General features: G+C 37.3%; 1 protein-coding gene across 1 annotated transcript; it reads right to left on the reverse strand.

Annotated features, from left to right (window-relative positions):
* Positions 1 to 9,902: 9,902 nt before the first annotated feature.
* Positions 9,903 to 21,246, reverse strand: LOC104469411 (histone-lysine N-methyltransferase setd3-like). The gene is made up of 6 exons (XM_010083896.1): positions 21,141 to 21,246; positions 19,473 to 19,565; positions 16,096 to 16,244; positions 14,954 to 15,026; positions 14,176 to 14,432; positions 9,903 to 9,943 (listed from the first exon to the last, which is right to left on the reverse strand). The coding sequence occupies exons 1-6, from the start codon at positions 21,241 to 21,243 to the stop codon at positions 9,920 to 9,922; spliced, it is 699 nt and encodes a 232-aa protein (XP_010082198.1). The 5' UTR covers positions 21,244 to 21,246; the 3' UTR covers positions 9,903 to 9,919.
* Positions 21,247 to 21,574: the final 328 nt, after the last annotated feature.

Below are 21,574 nucleotides of genomic sequence, written 5' to 3' on the forward strand. Positions count from 1 at the left end.
CTGAACCGCAGCTCCTCGGCAGCGGCCCCTCGGAGCTACTCCAGCGCCGGACAACCCGCCTCCGGGGGAAGGGAGCGCGGAGCCGGGGTCCGACAAGTCCATCGCCGGGGACAGAGCCCAGGTACGCAGACAGAGAACCCCCGGCTTTCCTCTCTGCCCTTTGCTGCTCGCCTCCCTCCTCCCAAACGCCAACTTTCAACGGAAAAAAAATTATTTTGCACACAGCAATAATTACTGTGGCGACAGTGCACCGAAAGTGAAGAGGCGTTACGGAGACTACAACAGGCTCAGCAATGTACAAAAGTGATTTTTACAGACCAAACGCATCGCCTGTGCACAGCTCCTGCTCACACTGCACAGGGAGCGCCAGTCAACGTGTTCAGTCCTAACTTGGAGCAAATACCTATAGGAAGCAAGATACATACATGCTGCCGTTGTCCTCCCCGTGAGAAAAATCAGTGTTAAATCGCCAGGTTGCCAGGAGGTTAACTGTTCATTTGACAGAAGTAGTCCCTCTGTAATGAGTCAGTTTGAACACACAACCCATGGGCAAAGATTCTGGATGCCACCAAATGCGCTCTAACCCTCACTATTTGTAAATCTGTGAAATTTAGGGACTGCCCGTGTATGGAGATCGTGCAGATGTAGTTCACATAAAACCACTAGGTAAATTACAACAAAGGACAAAATATATGGTCTTAAAAGACACAAGGCAGAATAAAATCCCAGTGTACATAGTTACCATATTTATAACATTCTGTGGTACCATATTCTAGTAACTATTTTAAAGTTAAGATACATCAGCATACTTGATGATGTTAGATTTCTGACTTGAACTATTTTACTACATAACTTAAAAACCCTATAGATTACAAGAATCTGAAGACACACAAAAAAGAACAATATTCTGATTAAAAAATTGATTTAGTATGCAGCTTCTCTTTACAGTCCCTTGGTAAAAATGAAATCTCCCTAACAAACACTTAATAAAACCTGTCAATATATCTAGAAAGAAAAATGACACAAATGCATTAAGTATTAAATACCCTTGAAAAAAGTCACATATTCCATGAATTTTTGATGCACTATCTTGACATTAATGTAAAACCTTGATATTTATAATTGACAGATATTTAATAAAGTATAGAAGATGACTGCTGCACAGCATGCAAATTGCTCAGGCTGATCAAAAAAGATACAGACATATTTAAACTAAACAAACACTTAATACATAAAAAAATGAGATCTAGCTTTTATAGGTTCATGCAGCTAGGTCTCTACAGATTAGCTTTGAAATGTGACATTATTCACTACATGAACCCTAATTTTAACTTACCAAGTCTGTATGAAGTAGTTTCAGAAAGTTGGGAGGGGAAGCTTTAAATAAAAAACGGGAACACGAAAATGTGAATATATTAATTTAGATGCAGGTCCTGACATTCTACTGAAAGAGTTATTATAAAGAACAACTACCATCTATTTCGTTAGCCTTTCTGTGAAAATATTGTCAGAGCTGGCAATCAGGGTGATGACCACTGCAAAAACAAATAGTGGCATGTTGAATTTCATTTTCCTCCTGATGCTGCTATTCCTAAAAAAAAAAAAAAAAAAAAAAAGCTTCTTCCCTTCAGCATTCCAAGCCTTCTTTGAGACATTTGGAGGATATCTCAAAATAACCAGAAATATTAAAAAGTAACAGTGATTGCTGCCAGATTGTCTGCAGCCACTGCGGAAAGAGACAGACTGTTATTCTAGTCACCTAAAACACTATCAGACTAGAAGCCAGTTACTCAGTATGGCAACCCGAGAAGGGAAAGGGGGGACAAAAAAGACAGTTTCAGACATTTTTTCTTTTTCTGGGAAGCAGTAATATCCTGGGGTTCGTGTCTCGTATTTAACGTCTCACAAGAAAACACAACTCCTGATGCCCCGTAGGGGCCTTTGTGCTAATAATTTCTCCATCATATTTTTGGATGGACGTCACAAGATAATGATTCGCAAGTCTTATAAACAAGATGCTAGAGGACTCCTCCACTTTTGAGGAGGCTTGTTTTTATCTGGACAGCATGAAGGCTTCAATGTAGAACGAGCAGGTGCCTTTCCAGCTGAGAAGCCATCATAACCTTCACCTCTGCTATCCAGCCTACAAGGGCATTAACCACCTGTAAAAGAGCAGCCAGGCTATTAGAGGCAGTAACCCCTTGCCCCATTCAATCACAAAATGTGAAAGCTCATTTATCAGCAGTCCTAATCTTGACAAGGAATTTCCTTTAAAATTAGCTTAATATTTGCTTGTTTACCACATGATGCAAAGTACAAGTCCTATTACTGTAACATGCAATAAAATGTCTGAGTAAAAGTTAAAATTAGAGCACAGAAGCTTACATAGTGCTAAATTTGTGTCCATGTCTATACTACTAAGTGTCTTTAAAAGACTTTATATATGTTGGTGTGAAGTCACATTTGCCAGTATGTTGCTTTGTACTATCAGCCCTTGGATACTCTGAGTACAAAAAAATTAATTCAATCAATGGATGTGATCAAAGGTAGTGTTTTTTTTTGAAAAGACACCACCTCTCAGCTGAGATAAAATAACCATTGGAGTCATCTACTACTCCACTGTAATACATAACTAAAAAAAAAAATCCTTGTTTTTGTTGGTTTCATGAGATTGTAGACACAGAGATAGTTGGATTTCTGTGAAGAATATTTTAAGTACTCACAAGTCCGAGGCAAAGTTGTGGGCAATCACCGCATCAATATTACTAAATCAGATTTCAATATTATCAAAAACCTCTTGTGTACTGTTGAAGTAGAAACAGCTCCATTTCTATCTCAGGAAAGCATCATACCAAGTGTTGAGATTCTATGAAGGCCATCACACCACCCCTCTCATGGCCCCCAAAACACTAAGGGTACTTGAAACAGTTAAAGCCAAAGCCAGTTTAAGCTTCCACCTTTTTAACTTTCATTCCTTTGAACATAAACCACATGGGTTCGTTCCATTTGACCAAACAAATTTTTCCTCCTGTTCTTTGCAGATTCTCCCCTCTTTCCAATGTATTCATTAACACGTGGAGATTTCGTTACAAGCCTTGTTGGATGCTACTTGATGGTTTCAGGCCAATGTGTAGGTGTACAAAAACACAAACACACACCACACACACACTTTCAGGGCCAGAAGCAGGAAGATCTGTCAGCATTTGCTGGTTACTGTCCCTTTCCCAGCTCTGGAAATCCTTTGAAGCAGCAGCCTTGAAGACAAACTCCTCTCTGTGGAGCTGCTGAGGCTTTAACTGCCCTAAAGCTAAGTACAATAAAGAATTCAGAATGGAGGATCCTAGCTATCTACAGGGAAACAAGAATTTGCTTTTTCCATTGGACATATGCTGCCTAACAAAACTAGGGAAAGCCAGTTCACTGTGCAGGACGGAAGACAAAGCCAAAGATTATTTTACTTTGTAATAACAGTTTATAACTACAGAGGCATGCTCTGGAATTTTCAAACAGCCCAATTCATGAAGCACTAGGAATTACATCCACAAACCTGTGCTGTTATATGACTTTTCTAATGGCAGAAAGATTATCCTACTTTGCAAAACATAATAGAACAAATCTTAAAATTAAAAAGTACCACAGGATTGAAACTTATTAAATCTAAATATCATTCTTGCTTATTCTTTACGTCAGCAATTTTTATTTACTTTCTGTCAATATACACAAGAAAGCACTGTTACAGACTATTAGGGGATTCACGCAGTGGAAGCAGAGTGGAATGACTCCTTCTGGTGCAATGGAATTTAACTGCACAGTCCCTTTTTCTGTACCTTCTACCTGCAAAAATTGTTCTTAGTTAATGAGACAGCAGTGGCATAACAGAGAACTCAAACCATGACATCAAGTACTAACTCAAGGGTCTGAAGGACTGACAACCCACTTCACAGGCAAAGTGGACATTAGCATTTGGCTGACGGAGTACACAGAACTCATTCTGAACTGACTGCAAATGAGCACCCTGCCTACAATCTTGTGGCATCTGCTTTATTAAATAGAGGCAAGACAGTGACGGACCTTTTAACATCCGCTTCTTGGTCACTCCATTTACAGAATACTACTTAACATACAGAATTCTAAAATACTAATTTCTCCTAGAAAAGAAGGCACTCAGATATGACTTTTAAATTAGTGACCCAGTTTTCTGTACCTTTCCTGTCCTTTCACAAAGTCAGTTAGAGCTGAATGCAGCCCCACTAGGAGCTGAAGGGATGAAGTGGGAGACCAAGCTGGGGTGAGACTGGAAATGTTTTCCAGTGAGACAGCATCCCCAGTTCCTCCTGTCCCTGTTCATGTAACAGAAAGACACACTAGGTCCATTATCTCCTGTGGTAAACCTCCTCACAAAATATGAGTTAAGTGTTCATGCCTTTGATAGGTTCAGTCTGTAGTACTTCATTCACACAGGTACAGCAAGACAGCAACAGTAAAGAGTTCCCTTGCAAAGGTCTATGCCCACACACTAGGACCTATCATTTACTGCTTTGGCTCCTCCCAAGGTGCAAGGTTTACCTTGCTCATTTTGTTTACTGCAACAACACATGTGCACTATGTTCATGCACAAATTCATCGCACAACTCTACTATCAATTCAGTGAATCACAAGCCACAAATAAAATGCTGTTATGGAAAGCCTAAAGTGAACTGCTTTAAAAGGACAGGGACAAGATTTCTTATTCACAGCCACTCCACATCTGAAGAGTTTCCTAACAAGCATTAATATTATGCTGTATGGCCAAAGTTTTGTTACCTGTGAATCAACTACTCAAGTTTACAGACAAATCAAAATCATACCAGGAGCTGCTTAGGTGGAAGCTTGGATCACAATCATCTTATAACTAAGGTACTGCTCTGCACAACTGGCATGGCACAGGGGGCATGGTAAGTCCCAGAACCAGATGTACTGGGACTGTAGTGCACACACATCCAAAACTAAAAACTTATCACTTCCTCTTCAACTCACATGCAAACCATAGTACAAGAAAATAAACTTTGGTTTACTTAGCAACATATCAATCTCCTACTGTGTGGAGTATTAGCATTGGGTCTGACTGAAGAGGATAATCCACTTTGTAATTTAGTTAAATTACTAATTTTAACAAATATAACTCCCCTGTATAATTTTGCAGTGCTTAAAGAATACATCCTTTGAGTATTCCATTCTAAGAAACATCAGCTTGTTTTCATATTTTAAATTTATGGAACATTTGTAACTGTTGTTATATCGGGAAAAATATTAAATCTGCACAATAAGTACAAACTTTATATGAGAAAGTATACTTGTAAGTGTGTGATGATCTCCTGATGTCTGCTGAGGCACTGACTTCCACAAAAGACACAGACAACATCTCTGGGGATAAACTCAACTGCCTCAGAAAGTGCAACTCAGTTAAAAAAATAAAAATAAAAAGCAACTAACAGAAAACAAACAAAAAACTCTCCACTCTATTGGCTGTAAAAACAGATGCTTATCTGCATTCTCAACTAGGAGAGTGGTCGAGAACCCTCTCCCAGAAAAATGCTTTACAAGCCCATAATACTAACAAGAGAATGTATTATTCCTCCCAAACGTGGTTTAAACTGTGCAGAAACAAATTTTGTTTAGCGTTGGAGTATATGCTTTGAAGCACATCTCTGTTTCTCTAGAGGAAAGACGGTGTTTAGGCTAGTATAACAGAACCCAAACTATTCAGAATATAAAACAAATTAAAACCTACTGATTAGGAGATCTTAACAATGAACGTCCAAAGAAAGATAACATCTTTATCTAAAATGAAAGCTATTTCATCCTGTCTGTCCTCCTCTAACTTTAAAATATTCTGACTGTAAGAAACAGCAGACACCAAGTGGGATGTGCCTGTATTTCGATCTAGGCCAGCACAGTCCAACTGGTGCCCATCAGCTGAATCTGGACCACAGGATGCCTCCATATGGCCTGCCACCTTTTCCTTGGAGGAGATAGGGAACAGCTGTTTGAAGAGCAAATGCTGCCCGAACAGCCCAACACCTCCTCCTGTGTCCGGCTGGCTCAAAGCCCAGAGCTGTCGCTGTGTTCCTGTGGAAAGCAAGGAAGGAACGGGGGAAGGAGGCAGCAGACCTCCTACCCACGCAAGGACTTGAGCTCTTCATTTGTCTGAGACGGACAGGCGCAACCCAGCGAAGCCTGTAGCTGCTTCTGCGATGGAGAGGGGCAGCCACAGGAATGTCCCAGTGAAGTGCCAGGATCTACCATCATTGGCATCATAGCTAGGGGTGGGATATACCAGAAGTGACACAAAAAACTGGAATTTGGCGCATGCTTTCAAAGAATAAACCAGCTTACGGTAGATACACTAAGTGGTACATACAAGCACACAGTCAATCTTCAGTTTGCTGCCAGCAAAACAGATTAATGCAATATTTTGGCCCTCACAGAGAGGAAAAACACAGAAAGGCATAAATATATTCCATTATTATGTACCTATTGATTTATTATTGATCAAGCAGAACAACTCGGGTGTTGAAATTCAGAGAAAGCAAATCTAAATAGCAACACTATTTTACCTTTGTAACTGCCCACTCAATGGAAATTTAAATCTCTCCTTAAGTTGACATGTATAGTAGACAAGTAAACAAAAGGGAAAAATTTTATAGCGTTTACAACTGTGTAATCTTTCTTACACCCATTTTTTACAGTGTCACTGATATCACTTCTGAAAAAAAGCTATTTTATTGTCATGCCAATGAGTACAAATCAAGTAGAGGGGAAAAGTGAGAACCCTAAGGACCTACTTGGTACATGATCAAAACTATTCTGCTTCCAAATAAATTTGCTAGTACTATGTATTAGTAGAACTCTTTAGAAGCATTAAAATATTCTCTATTATATTAACTTAAAAATAATAAACAACTTCCAAACATGTGAATAGTTTAGAGTGTTTTAAAAGGCAGTATACTTGTCTGCATTCAACTTAAACATTACTTAGCACATGAAAGTTAAATGGTGGAATCTTAAAGCCAAGTACAGAGAGAAAGAACAGACGCTCTACTTCACACTGACCTGGAAAATCATATGCTTATTGGAATAGGATAGATTACAAGACGTAGAGAAAAATAACGTAAGAGCAGCATAAGTCATATTGAAAGTATCATCACAACTTCAAAAATTGGTGTTAAAATTAAGCTAGAGATGTGAAATCTCACTCAATACAACCAATATTGAAAAGTGAAATGATACCAGGTTTTAAAGATGCTATAATATTATTTTGAGATCTAGAACTTAATTAACTTAAAATGTCCTAACTAAAATGATATTCCAGTGCCAAACAGCTAATAACTAGATTTTAGAATTTCATTCACGCTAAATCAATTAGGCAAATTTTATATGAATAATAAATTAAATTTAGTATCTGATCAAAAGGGACTACAGCCTCCAGGAAATTAAGTTCTCTGTCCAATAGTGCAAACAAACAGATCAAAACATCTTTGAATAGATTACTGCAAGGTTTGTATTCACAATGGGACTACAAGAACACTTTCACAAGCACTGTCCAGATGTCAATATACACTAATCGGAAAACTGGTATGACAGGGTTCCTATGGAACACTGGATACAAAGAAGACTATGGATACTACTTAAAAGCATTAATGACTTCTACCAAATAGATTCTATTAAAAAAGGGGAAAAAAAAAAAAAAGGTGTGATTCATGGGGCAGCTTCTGCCTTCTTGAGTAATAGCTTGACAGAAGGTAAAGAAAGTATTTGCAAGTATTTGCTTATTAACTTAGCAAAGAAACACAAAACTGAATCAAAGAAAATTTAATTTACTTGCTAAAATGTTACTTAAACAGGTGGCTTTGCTTTCTCCATTCAGTTTAATTCCACAATTCTTACTTACCGATCTCTCTTGTACTGGGGAGCCCAGAACTGGACACAATACTCGGGGTGTGGCCCCACCAGTGCTGAGCAGAGGTGAAGGATCATCCCCCTTGACCTGCTGGCAACACTTCTAATGCAGCCCAGGATGCCATTAGCCCTTTTTACTGCAAGGACACATTGCTGGCTCATGTTCAACTTGGCCCCCAACATATTAATGGAATTATTCCACCCCAGGTGCAGGACTTTGCATTTGTTGTTGAACTTCATCAACCGCCAGCCCATTTCTCCAGCCTGTCAAGGTCCCAATGGATGACACCTTCCCAGGGATCGAAGTGAGGCTGACAGACTTGTAATTCCCTGGGTCCTCCTTCCTGCCCTTCCTGAGGATAGGAGTGGCATTTGCTTTCCTCCAGTCTTCAGGAACTTCTCTCAACCATCGTGATCGTTCAAAGATCACTGAATCACCTCACAATAACATCAGCTAGCTCCCGTAGCTCCTGTGGGTGTCTCCCATTAGAGCCCGCAGACTTGTGTATGTCTGGTTTGCTAAGTATTCCCTGACCTGATATCTTCCACTAAGGGTACATTGTCCTTGCTCCAGCCTTTCCTCCTGCTGTCTGGGACCTGGGATTCCTGAAGGCCAGCCTTGCTAGTAAAGACTGGGGCAAAGAAGGCATTCAGTACCTCAGCTTTTTGCATGTCCTGTGTCACCAGGTCCCTTGCCTCATTCCACAGCAGGCCCACTTTTCCCCTAGTCTTCCCTTTGTTACCTATGGTCTTACAGAAGCCCTTTGGTTGCCTTTGACATTCCTTCCCAGGTTCAGCTCCTGCTGGGCTTTAGCTTTCCTAACCTCATCCCTGGATGACTGGACAACATCTCTGTATTCCTCACCAGTTACCTGTCCCTCCTTCCCCTCTGTATGCTTCCTTTTTGTGTTTTGCCAGGAGCCCCTTGTTCATCCACGCAGGCCCCCTGGTATGTTTGCCTGACTTCCTGCTTATTTGGATGAGCTTGAAGGAGGTCATCCTTGAATATTAACCATGTTTTCTTCCTTAGGTCCCTCTTCCCTTCAGAGTCTTATCCCATGGGACTCTTCCAAGCAGATCTGTGAAGAGGCCAATACTGTGATCCAGAAGTCTATCACTGTGACCTTGCTTTCTGCTCTGCTCCCTCCTCTCAGGATCCTGAACTCCACCATCTCACAGTCACTGCAGCCAAGACTGTCTTTGACCTTCACATCCCCAACAAACCCTTCCTTGTTTGTAAGTATGAGGTCCATGAATGTGAGTAGAACCTCTCCTCAGTGGCTCCTCTATTGCGTGGGTCAGGAAGTTGTCATTGATGCTCTCCACAAACCTCCTGGATTGCTTATACCTTGCTGTGTTGTCCCTTTAACGGATTCGTGATGGTTAAATTTCGCACAAGGACAAGGACTTGCAAACATGAGGCTGTCTCTAGCTGTCTGTAGAAGGCCTCATCCACTCCTCCCTTCCTCCTAATCAGGCAGCCTATTGCAGATGCCCACTACAATGTCACCCACACTGTTTTTTTTAGAGAGCTAGCTTGCTGGTGCCCTTCAGAAAAATCTGCAGTCCCCCAGTGGTCCAGAGACTACAGGCTAAAAACACTGTCTAAAATCAATGCCAAACTGCTATCCTGGACAGTCCTGCAAAACCGATCCTTCTTTCAGCAGATGAGAGGCAGGTACATACAGATCCCACCTACACCTAGAGTGCCGCTGAATGCAATTGCCAGCTGCCATGGCAAAAGCTATGGCTAGCTTATGGGCTCTGCTTGTTCCAGACATACCACTTAAGAGACTTTAAAAGTTCACTAAAATTATAACAAAACTGTCTTTTAGTAAGGCAGCTAATAACTGCCTTTATGATACCTGAGGAAAAAAGACAACACTACTTCAGACCCATAGCGTGCAAAATGTAAATAGAGTTTGGGCACTTCTAAGAGCATTCATTGCCTTGTTTTGATTTACAAAAACTTTTTAGTAGATTACAAACAGGCACCCAGATGCAACTGAAAGGGAAACACAAAGACCACTGCATATTCTTTTAAAAAAGGTTCAGACTTGGTTGTATTTTGTTTAGGAATATAACCTCACTGTGAATGTCTGCAAACTATATGGCTCCCTCTTGTGCTTATTATACCACATTTCAGTGTAAAAAAAAAAAAAAAAAAGTAACAAGTAACATTAAGCCATAAATATTTGGGCTCTGTTCACCCTTCAGTAGGCATGTAATGCCCATAAATGTTAAGGGAACTCTAACGCATACCTTACAGGGGAAAAGAAAACCCTGTAGTTTACAAAACTTCTCTTTGGAACAAACTACAAAAACATCCTGCAAACTACAAGTCTGCTGCTATGGAAGTACTTTTTTGACCATTCGCTGTATTTTGATAGCAATACAGAGGCCAAATGTGCCTTTAAAGTACATCTGTAAGAACGTCTATTTTTTAGTTATCAAATTACATATGTTTAGAAAGGTGTCAGTGTGGTTTATAGAGCCTGGCTAACATGCTCAAGAGTTTATTTCTGTCTGCTCAAAATCCCACCTGCTTCTGCTTATCAAACCAGACTACAGTTCAGCTTGCAACAGCTGTGAAATGCATAAATCTGCCCATTCTTCATGTGTATCCAGACTAAGCACTTGGAGAAAGAGTTAGAACCACAGCGTGCTGAGAAAGTCACCCTCATGGAGAAGCTAGGGAATCAGTGCTTGTCAAGCTGTTTAAAACTGCACACCTATCAGAAGCCAAATTATTTTAATAAGTCTAGCAATCCTATTTGGAAAGAAAATGAAGCATTTGTATAACTGATTTTTTAGCTCTTTTATTCCCCCAGCCATTAGAAACACTTCGCAGACTAAAAATGCTGCGAAGGAACTACAAGATTTTGCCTGCCCAAAATATTCCCTTTTTCAGTGTCTTCAAATATCAACAATCACCTTTTATTTCAAGACACTATTTGTTTTCCTTTCTGCAATGGAATAGCTAGCAAGAAAGTAAATATAGCTATAAGATTTTTGTATTACAAAAAGCATATTTGTTAATTTGTAAAAAAATATGTTTGCATACCAGAAGCAGTATCAAAATCCTGGTCATAGAGGTCAGCTTTCATTAAAATGCTTATCCTAGAGCAGTAGTAATACTGAATTAAATGACAGTATACTACCTTTTATAGGAAAGTGGTTTTGCTTTGTTTTTTTTTTTCATTTATATGATGAATTTTTTTTTGCGCACCTCTCCTTCCTTTTCCATATACTCATGAATTTCCAAAAACATTATCCTTAGCACTAGTATTCTGTGTGTCAACTTTGTTCATAAAATGATATGAGTGCTTGCAAGATGATACTAAAATTCATTGCAGCTTTTCTGAATAATGAAAAATGGCACTTTGTTTTAGGGAAGAAAGAGGCTTTTTTAAAATGAACTATTTCATAAACTACAAGCTCTTATTTTTGAGAGCAGAAATAGGAATCAAAAAGTTTTAAAACTTTTTTGAGTTTCCATCAAACCCATTAATAATAGGCTCCCTGTACATTCACTTGGCATTCCTATGAAACTATATATCTTCCTAATGAAACATTTACTGAATACTAAAGAAGCATTCCGCTGAAATCTTGGTTATGTGGCAGTTCTGAAGCATAGCACGAAACCACCAGAACAAGCCTAAAATTTACCTAATATTTATTACCACTCATTCTCCAAAGAACAACTAAATAAAGCAAATTATTCTACCTTATCTGCCTGCATGCTCATGTTCAATGTGAAACAACAGCTATATCATACAAGATCATAAAACAAGCAATAAAAACCTTTGTCAGGAGAATAAAAAAAAAAAATCTCGTCTAGATCTCTGACCACAAATGACCAGAACCCACATTTTAACAATTCATAGAAAAGGCAACAGTACAATACTAAACACTTTCTTGGGTATACTAATATAAAGCTCAAAGAGAAGATCACCATTTATTTAAACAGTATTTCCATAAAGGTTTCCCATTGCTGCAGATCGAATCGAACTGAACCAGTCTCAACAATATCAGACCAAGTTTTCCTCCATGAGCTGCCGTTATCAGCTTCCAAAGAATTGCAAATGTAAACAGAAAGTATAACAGTGCAGAGTATAAAAGGCTTGTTACCATGTATGGCATGTCACCATCACTGGGGTTCTAAAGACAGTCTACCCCTAAAGTCATCTCAGGTATATTTATTTTCTTTGCTCAAACTGTATCTTTTCCTGCTCTTAACAGTCAACAGCACGGAGTTTGATGCAGAATATGAATTATGTTTTAGTGAGACATTACTTTGACCACATTAGCTCAAATGCTGCACAAATGATCTTTGATCAGCTTTAAGAGACAATAAAAGAAATAGTGCGTATTTGCCATCCTCAAACAGATTACGTGCCACATGAAACTTTCATAAACAAAGAATGTTTTGTCAAACATTTAAGCTGCTTTTCACATAACAGGTATTTCATGCTTCAACTGATGTTACACCACTGCATTCTATATATATTCTTCAGTTGTGCTTGCAGCACTTTAGTATCAGACTACATGTATTCATCAATCACTGAAGAGGTTATGAAATACTGGACGCATGGCAGTCAAAATCCAAGGTGTCGTTCCAGATCTCATTTCTCTGTAAAACTTATCTCTGGGGTTTTTTAATTAATGTTGTGACCACATAACCTCTCACACAATACTACTAGTGCAGGATTAGTCAATGAAAATGATGGAACTAGTCATAGTGATAGTTTAGCTATCTGATTAAGTACTGCAAGAGCATGAATAGCAGTTGGAAGAATTGGATAATGTTACACAATATTCTGCTAATAACTCTTTTAAAACAGTAGAACTATTTAGGGGTAAAAATATATTCTAAAGAAATAAAATTTAAGAGCTCTGTTTGCTCAGGCAATATACTTTGAGAAAAAAAGTGAAAAGCTGAAAGGTCAAGTGTGGTCTGGCAGCCTGTAATAGCACATGTCAGGAAAAGAGACTCGGCTAAACTATCATTTCCTGAATTGTGACACCTGGAAGGAAGAATGTTGTTTCTTCTGCATATTAAAGCCATTGTTCCTATCGTACTCCTTGCCTCAAATTGAAGTGCATCTTATTTGGTTTCAATGACTATTTTCAATTATTTAGTTTTCAAAATGTGTCCCTCTAGTCCTTATATTTGGTAAACTGACAGTGTGTTTGAAACATATGAAGTACTTCAAACACCAAACAGTTAAGCAAAATAACTTTAGTTGACTTAAAACGGATAATAGAAAAGCTATGGAACTCTGGTAATGCTAAAGGAGAATAGAACTGCTTTGTGTGTTCTGGCCTCTATGTCCAAAAAAAGGTCTCTAGATGACACAGTTGTGGAAATTCAGAGATATATGCTTTTTACACAGATAGTGCCACAAAAAGCTGTGGATGTTCAGACATTGAGCACTACCTTGACAACACACACCACCATTCACTTACAACACCAATTATGTTCAGACATTACTCAGAGTAACAGCTATCTTAGAAACTCAATTTAAATCATTACTTCAGAACATGAAGAAAAGTTCACCTGTCTCAAGCCTCCCCATACTCAAATTGTTACCAGATGTGTTTATCCTTGTATTTGAAAGCAATAACAGTAATTACATTAAGTAAAATGGTTTTATTCTACGTCAATAAACAATTATAATTTTACTTTGTTTACTGCAAACTATACATTCTTCAAGGAGTCATAGAGGCATAGGTTGTAGATCTCTGCAGGTCACCTAGCCCAACTTCCCACAAGTAAATTTCTGGGGTCTGGCTACCAGTAGCAAGTTGAAAACAATAATTGGTTCATCCCTTATCTCCTTTTTCCCAGAATAAACAAATCCAGCTGCATCTCTCCTTGTATGGATAAAGGGCTGAACAAATGACATCTTAATAGCCCTCTTCTGATCTCATTCCAGTTTGTCATCATGTTTCTTGTACTGGTGGGCCCAAAACTGTAGAGTATTCAGATGAAGCCTCACCCAATGCCGAACAAAGGGCAGTAATCACTCCTCTCAACCAACTAAATAATTCTCACATATTCATAAACCTACTGAACTGTGAAATTTTAATAGTAGTTCAAAAACAGCAGGAAATTGCTTTAATGATTCAAATACATTTGCTCCATTGTTTAGCATCACTGTTTTCACACCTTCCTCAATAACCCACCACACCATCATGAGAACATACATCTCATACCACATTTAAGATGCTTACCTGAATAACTTTGTAGAAATAGGCATACTGTCGAGCTGTATTTTTATATTGGCTAAAAACATCATGTATGGCCTGAGTTGACTGAAGATACTGCACTTCATCTTCTTCAAAATAGAGAGGAGTGTCATATTCACTGGGGAGTGTCTGGATGTAGGGCAGCCAGAAAGAGTTAGGATTGGCTCGCTCACAAAGAAGATGGAATGCCAATGTTATGTTGCCCATGGCTTGAAGAATTCGATCTTGAGAATACAGGGATCCTGAATTAACCCAGAAAGGTGAGGCAATGAATTAATTGTCCATGGCAAATATTATCCTAGATTACTTTAAATGAACATGATGAGATAACATGTAAGAATTTTCAACAAAAAAAAAGCTGTTCAGGTTTCTAAAATATTTAGCTGCCCACACTGTATTATGTAGCAAGCTGTTCGATGCAGCAAATGCCTCATGTACAATTGCATGATGGAAGACGTGAAAAAACTATAACAATACTCTCAGTACCTCAGAACATTTTATCTCCAAGTGTTATACAAGCTACATGATATGTGTTCAAAATAACACACACACTTCTGGAAGATATCTAGTGCGCTCAGAGAGAAACAAAGAGGAAAATTAAATTCTTTCCACTGACACTTCAAGCTTCTAGGTATTCCAAACCTCATGGTGGGCATGATGAGCAAGTCCTGTAATAAAGGAGATCAGCTAAAAAAAGAAAGTCTCCTATTTAATGATCCCATACATATCAAATTCTTGCTTAAGAACTTCCTTAAGCTCTTACCTAATACTGAACTTTTAGCTGACTCAACTGTCATCAACAGTTTTCTAGGAACCCACAGAAACAACTCTTCAGCCTACAGAAAGGAAAAAATGCATAGAGGGTCAGTTATCATTTATATGATATGCCAAGTGTCTCAAACATACACTGTCTTTAAATTACAGGGGGTTTTTTTGGTGTTTTTTTTTTTAAATCAGAATTATTATGAATAAAAATTCTTCCTTCTCTTCCGCTGCAAATTAAACAAACATGCTATGCTTCATATTGTGGTAACCAAATGTTCCAATCTGCATTACCCAAAGGTTAAAACAAGGAGACTTAGATTAAGAAATAAAGTGCCTCAGTTTGGAACTGCTAACATGTAGATTGTCCACATAACCTCAAAGCTACCAGACACATATTGCTATTAACAATGTGCTCAAATATTTTCTCCAAGTAGAGGTTTTTTTACATTGTCCATTCTTATTTTAGAAGAACTTTTCAGGATTTTTATCAACTATCAGTGCTAGCATTATTGTGTGCTGCTAAAGGCCTAAAACGAATACACATTTCAAAATATTCTTTCTACGACACCTAATGGTTCTTCAAAGCTGTTTCCCATCTGTAAAATGGGAATGGAAACAAGCCATCTTAAGTGTTTACTCTTCAGCAGTTAGCTAACTGTGTGTGCCTGTATTCCTTACCTAATGATCAAAAGATGTTCTTTACAATTATCAGGTAATTTTGGTTTTGGTTTTCATTTTCATTGGAAAATAAGTTTTGCACATACCTCTTTCTGAGGCAAAAAGACCAGTGCTTTAAAAGAAGGGACATGAAAGAAGAGGAGAAGAGACTAAGTAGTTATAAAACATGGAAGAGAGGGATACATCAGTGCGGTACAGTTCTCTGGTGACTAGGTAAACAGTGTAGGCAACATAGATGGGGAAAAAAGACTGAATAAAAATTTACAGTACTACCCAATAGTAATCAAAAATAATAATTTTACCAATAATTTTATTTCTCAAGTATACAGAGTTGAGAGCATTTCAGAACAGCAGTTTCATAAGCAGTCAAAAGGGGAAAGGGAAGGTATTGAGTGTTTCAGAGCTCTGCAGCTACGTTCCAAACACAATTTTCTAATTTAATTAAAATGTTCACATGCTCACCTTTATCTCTCTTGTTGCTTTCAAACCAAACCCCTCCTCATCAAAGTTAGCTATTTCAAAACCCTCCGTGGATGCTCCATTTTCAGTTGCCCACCTTATCAGTTCAGGGAAATAGTCATCTCTTTTTCCATCAAAGACAACAGACAAACCTATATACACAATACATTAAAAGACAAATGCAGAAATAAGAGGATCTAGAAAAAGAAGTTCAGCATAAAAGCAGATGTAAAAAGCTATCTGCTATCCCACAGCAGTTCTACTTTGAAGTAGCTGAGTCAGAACTGGTCTTTGTTAACTGTTGCTCCATAGTATACAAATGTCATACTCAATTTCATCAACTTAAAATATTCTGCCAAACTGGCTACCAGTCATCTTGAAAACACAACCACCTAAACTGAACTGTGATGAAATATGACGCTCCCCTCCTTCCTCCCTTTTAAATAAGCTGAGCAAAAATATTTCCCAGATTAGTGTTGATGATAAATGCAATCACCATAATATGTTAATACAGACACAAGGAGGAATTGGGGAAGCAAGCTGCAATTTCATTAATTCAGCACTGGAAATGATGATAAGCAGATCTCAAGCTCCTTGTGTCACATACAAGACAGTTACATTTTTCTGTAATAACTAAAGACTGATCATCCTCATGACATCACAGATCTTGTCCAAATTTTTACACTTTTGCTTCTCCAACAGGCACATGGTCCACTGATGAAATCACAAGCCTCATTAATATCCTCAGCTTTCCCTTTTACCATCATCTGATTTGAACCTACACATTATAGTTCCCAACTACACTCAGCCAGGTCCTTTTGTATGTCTTTCCTTCTGTGTTCTCTTCAACGTAAACTCTAGGGTCAGATCACATTAAAAGTGTCCAAACGCCCCTGAAATGCTCAGGCCATTTTATGATGGACAAAATGTCACCAGCAAGTTGCTTACATCCAAATATATTTTTGTTAAGCACAGGTGATAAATGCATTTTTATATTAAAAGGATTTTAGGAAAGTAGCATTAGTGTATTTGAAATATTGCCCCCCCAATCATGCATTTCAAGCCCCAGAACCAATCCAATCTGAAGTTAACATAAAAGCACAAGTATCATCTAAAACTATAGTCTTTGATGATGCAGTAAAAAACACCAATATTGATAAAGTATGTTTTTGAATGCAATGAGAATGTGGTGCCCAGTGTTTCCACTTTTTTTTTTTTCAAGCTGGCTTTTCTCCTTTATTTCATACTCCCTTCAGTATGCTATTTTGTGTGGAATCTGCTCAGAGCTAAGACCTCACAAATCTAGTAAGACTAGTTGCATAGCTTCTACAGAACTTGATAGGTGTTTATACTGTCCAGGACTTTGCTCTTTTGATTTCCAACACTGACTACTGTATAAGGCTACTGGAAGCTTTTAAAATACAACTTATATTTGGAACCACTCTGTAAGCATCTCTGAAATCCTACCTCTTCCTCATATATGATGTGGTCCAATACTTCCCACATTTTTCCAAACTAAAGAGAAGAGCAGCTGCTTTAAATTGCGAGCACTATTGGAGAACAATTTATTTATATACAGAACAAAATGTAGCTATATTGATAAACACATATATTGAAAAATTAGCTTTATTTAAAATTTTGCTGAATGAAACAAAGAAAAAATTTAGAAAGTAAAAATATTCATTTTTCAAAAAGAGTTTTCTATTATCCAGATCATTCTAGTTCATGCTCTGCAACCCAGTGTTCCATTCAAGAAAAGCACAGAGTATGACTTTTAGGCAATATATTTTCATTTGAACATCTCAAGAGTTCCCAACAGCAATTTATACTTCCTTTTTTAATTATTTAAAGCCTTTATTGGGCTAGAAAACTGTGTAGTATAAATTACTATTTTCCATTAAAAAGAGTTTTGAAAAACACCATACTATTCATGTTCACTATACATGTAAAAATGTTACATTAAAAGACATTTGTATGTCAACAGTGTTGTGGTTAGTAGGTTTTGCATATTGTAAGGAAAAAAACCCCACTCTATTAACATAATACCCTTATACCAACTATAGCACCTTTCTGGAGGAGATCTAGTGAACAGCTCAACCCCAATGTTAACTGTTGTTGTTAACCTGAATTATGTTTTACCCTAACACCTGTATTACACCATAAAAACTGGGACACGTACCATAAATTTATAGAAGTCACAGGACAGGAAAACAATGAATCAAATTCATCTCTACACAGCTACAGGATGCACTCAAACAGTATCATTTATTCTTCCATATGCCCTCTGCCAACAACTGATGTTCAGAGGTTTTAAAGTCCTTTCATGAAGAAACATTTTTATGCATTAGTCAAAATACATTAAAAACAGGTGTGAAAAGGCATTTCAAGCCTTTAAGTACTTGCTTTATTAAGCAAATACATGAACCACTCAAGCTCTATTTTAAATATAGTCTGGCATTTTTGACAATTATTGTATAAATACCAGAGAAAAAATATTTTTTTTCAGGACATTTTCAGGTATGTCCATGCCAAAATCTATTAATTCCAAGATTAAAAAGTTATTTCTCAGCCATTAAAATACATCAGTCATTAAAGAGGTTAATTTTACTAAAATTACCTGAAAAGCATTTTTTAGAGCATACCTCCAAATAAAAACAAAACTAATATGAAAATAAAGTATCATCAACAGCAAGTTGTTGCAGAACATACTGTAAAAAAACTTTTCTAGTCTGACAAATAAGTATACTTTAAACTTCAGAAAATTGTCAATAAAATTTCATATTAACTATGGTACCACAGGCATTTCTTTATTTTAATTATGTGCTTGATTTAGAGCAGATAAAGTTATTAACTGATGTATTTATTTTGTGGATTTACATACTTTTATCATAATTTAACATCATGATGTTGAATTGCTGAAACAGTTTCCATGTCCAGCAACGTGTTCACGTTAAAATAAAATAGTTAAAAAATTAAATTCAAAATGTTCAGATTTATAGAAGCAGAGGGGCAGACTACGCAATCAGGAATCAAAAAGGCCTATTATTCTCAAAGGACTTTTATTTCTAGTCCTTCAGATTGTCATCTCATCACAATGTCAAGCTCATTTTTCTATTTATGGGACAGAATTATCACAGGGTCACCTGTATTAAAATGGTTAATGCCAGTGGTCATGCCCACCAGAACATTTCAGAAACACTTGCAAGTGTAAAAAGCAAGGTCAGAGAATTTAAGATTTTTTTGTCACAACGTAACAGGACTGCATCATATCTATGTAATAATGACCAAAAAAACCCAAACCCCTTTTAGCTGTCAACAGGCAATTCTTCAGGCAAATCCATACTCTTAGCCACCTTTATCTTACAGTCTTTCACATATACCTTTTTGCTTTTTGCGAATTTTCTCAACAAGCGAACGAATCTGTACATATTCTTCCCATTCCTTACCAGGACCTGGGGTAGGACTGCTGCATTCTGGAAATAAAAACACCAAACAAAAGTGTTTTCTTTAATAAGGTATATTTATATTTTTAACTTCAGAGAAAGGGCCATGGTTTCACAGCAACTTGAACTGAATCTTAGTACTACTTGTCCTTCAAATGTATTTACGTTGTAAACATTATAATATAATGTCCATTGTTATAAACATCATACTTTTTAATAGAGACTTTTAAAATTTTCACAGTATAACTTACTTCAAGTTATTTTATTTTTTAATAGTCTTTCAGATATAAGAAATATCAAATGTTTAAAAAGCTAGGAAGAAAAAAGGTAAACAATCAGACCATTAAGTAGTCTCTCAGATAAGACAAAAACCAAAAAAGTCTGTTTTCAATAATCCACACTGTTTACATTATCCTGCTTGCCACCATTCTTGCTGCAATGAAAGCAGATGATAATAGCAAGGTGCCTACTTTAAGTAATTGAAAAACTTGCTGGTACATATTTGACCTGCCTAGTCAATACTGTTTTCATAGATGCATGTGTACTGGAAGGACAAGCAAAGGAACACTTAGCCAAGCTTTAGCTTTAGATTATATCCACAGTGTCTGTGACAATATTGGAAATGCCAGTGCATGGATTGCTTGATCTAAGCCGCATAAATCCAAGAGGACAGCTGAAGATTACCTTGCTCAAATGATTTGAAAAATCTTTGTGTTGAATAAAATATGGAAGCTTGACAAAAAGAACAGCTGATACTTGTCTTTGCTTAGAAAATTAGATCTATGTTTTATTTTTGGTAGGAAAGCAGAGGCCAATTGTAGCATAAGCATCAAACTGCTCTGCCAACTCCTTGTCTCCTCTTCGTGAGCAATGCTAAAGAAAAATTCAACATTTAGATGTGTCCAGAACATGAAAATTTGGACTTGTGTTTTAACAAGAAGTGTTGCTCAGCACAATTACTAATGACAGTAGAAAGAGTGAGCAGTATTTTAGCATCATCATATGAAATTATGCTCTGCTTTTCATATTTACTAGAAATAATGGATGAGTTCCAAATTCCTCAAGTGAAACCACTTTGGGTCTATACATCAGAACTAAGCACTACAAAGTTTCCAAACAACAACAACTTTATTTAAATGACACAAATATCAGTGCAGTTGAACTGGGCTGTTTTGTTGCTTTCCACAGTTAATTTCTCTACTCTGAAATCAGTTCAAAGTCCTGGTTAAATGATAAACAGAAAGAGTCCAATTCTTGAGGTATACAACATTTTTGACAAAGCTGCAATATCAAGTTATCTAGAGTAGTTGTTTGTTTTTTTTTTTACCTAATCTTCCCCAGTATTTATGCTTCTGTTGAGATGTAAAGTTGAAAGCTGCTGGGAATATGGTATAAATACACATATAAATAAGCCAATAATGTTATATACTAACAGCAATCAATACTCTGAGATACATACTATACTATACCATCTTAAACAGGCTGAAATAGCAAGCTTGGCCGCTTACAGGGAATTAATACAATTCACTGGCTTCAGTAAGAGAATGTTTTTGAGTGGTCTGCACACCATCCCTTTTCCCAGAGAGGCATAAAACTAAAACTTACTTTGCAATAACTCACTAATTAGATTCAACATTTCCTTTGGAGATACTGTTGCTGTGGCTCCTGTACCCGACTTCAGGGTTTTCACTCGGCTCTTCTTCCCCATCTTCCAACTAAAATAGATTAAGAAGCAAAGTGTTACTAAGAAACAAAATACAGTAACAATGAATGGACAAGATCTTCTCTTAGTAGTCACTTAAAAAAAAAAAAAAAAGGAGGATGAGGAGTTGTTTTGGCACATACATATGTCCAAGTATTATTTGCATGGCCCGCATGTAAGGCAACCATACAGTGTAATCTGAAGCCATGTTTCATGTAGTTGCACATTAATTACCTTAGGGTAATTAGAAACTAGAAATCTTGGACAGGAAAAAAAAAATTGGATCCCTTGAAAATTCATTAGTTGTAAACAAATATTATGGATTTCAAAGTATCCA

This window comes from Pterocles gutturalis, unplaced genomic scaffold (assembly GCF_000699245.1).
Source record: "Pterocles gutturalis isolate BGI_N339 unplaced genomic scaffold, ASM69924v1 scaffold14870, whole genome shotgun sequence".
Lineage (NCBI taxonomy): Eukaryota > Metazoa > Chordata > Aves > Pterocliformes > Pteroclidae > Pterocles > Pterocles gutturalis.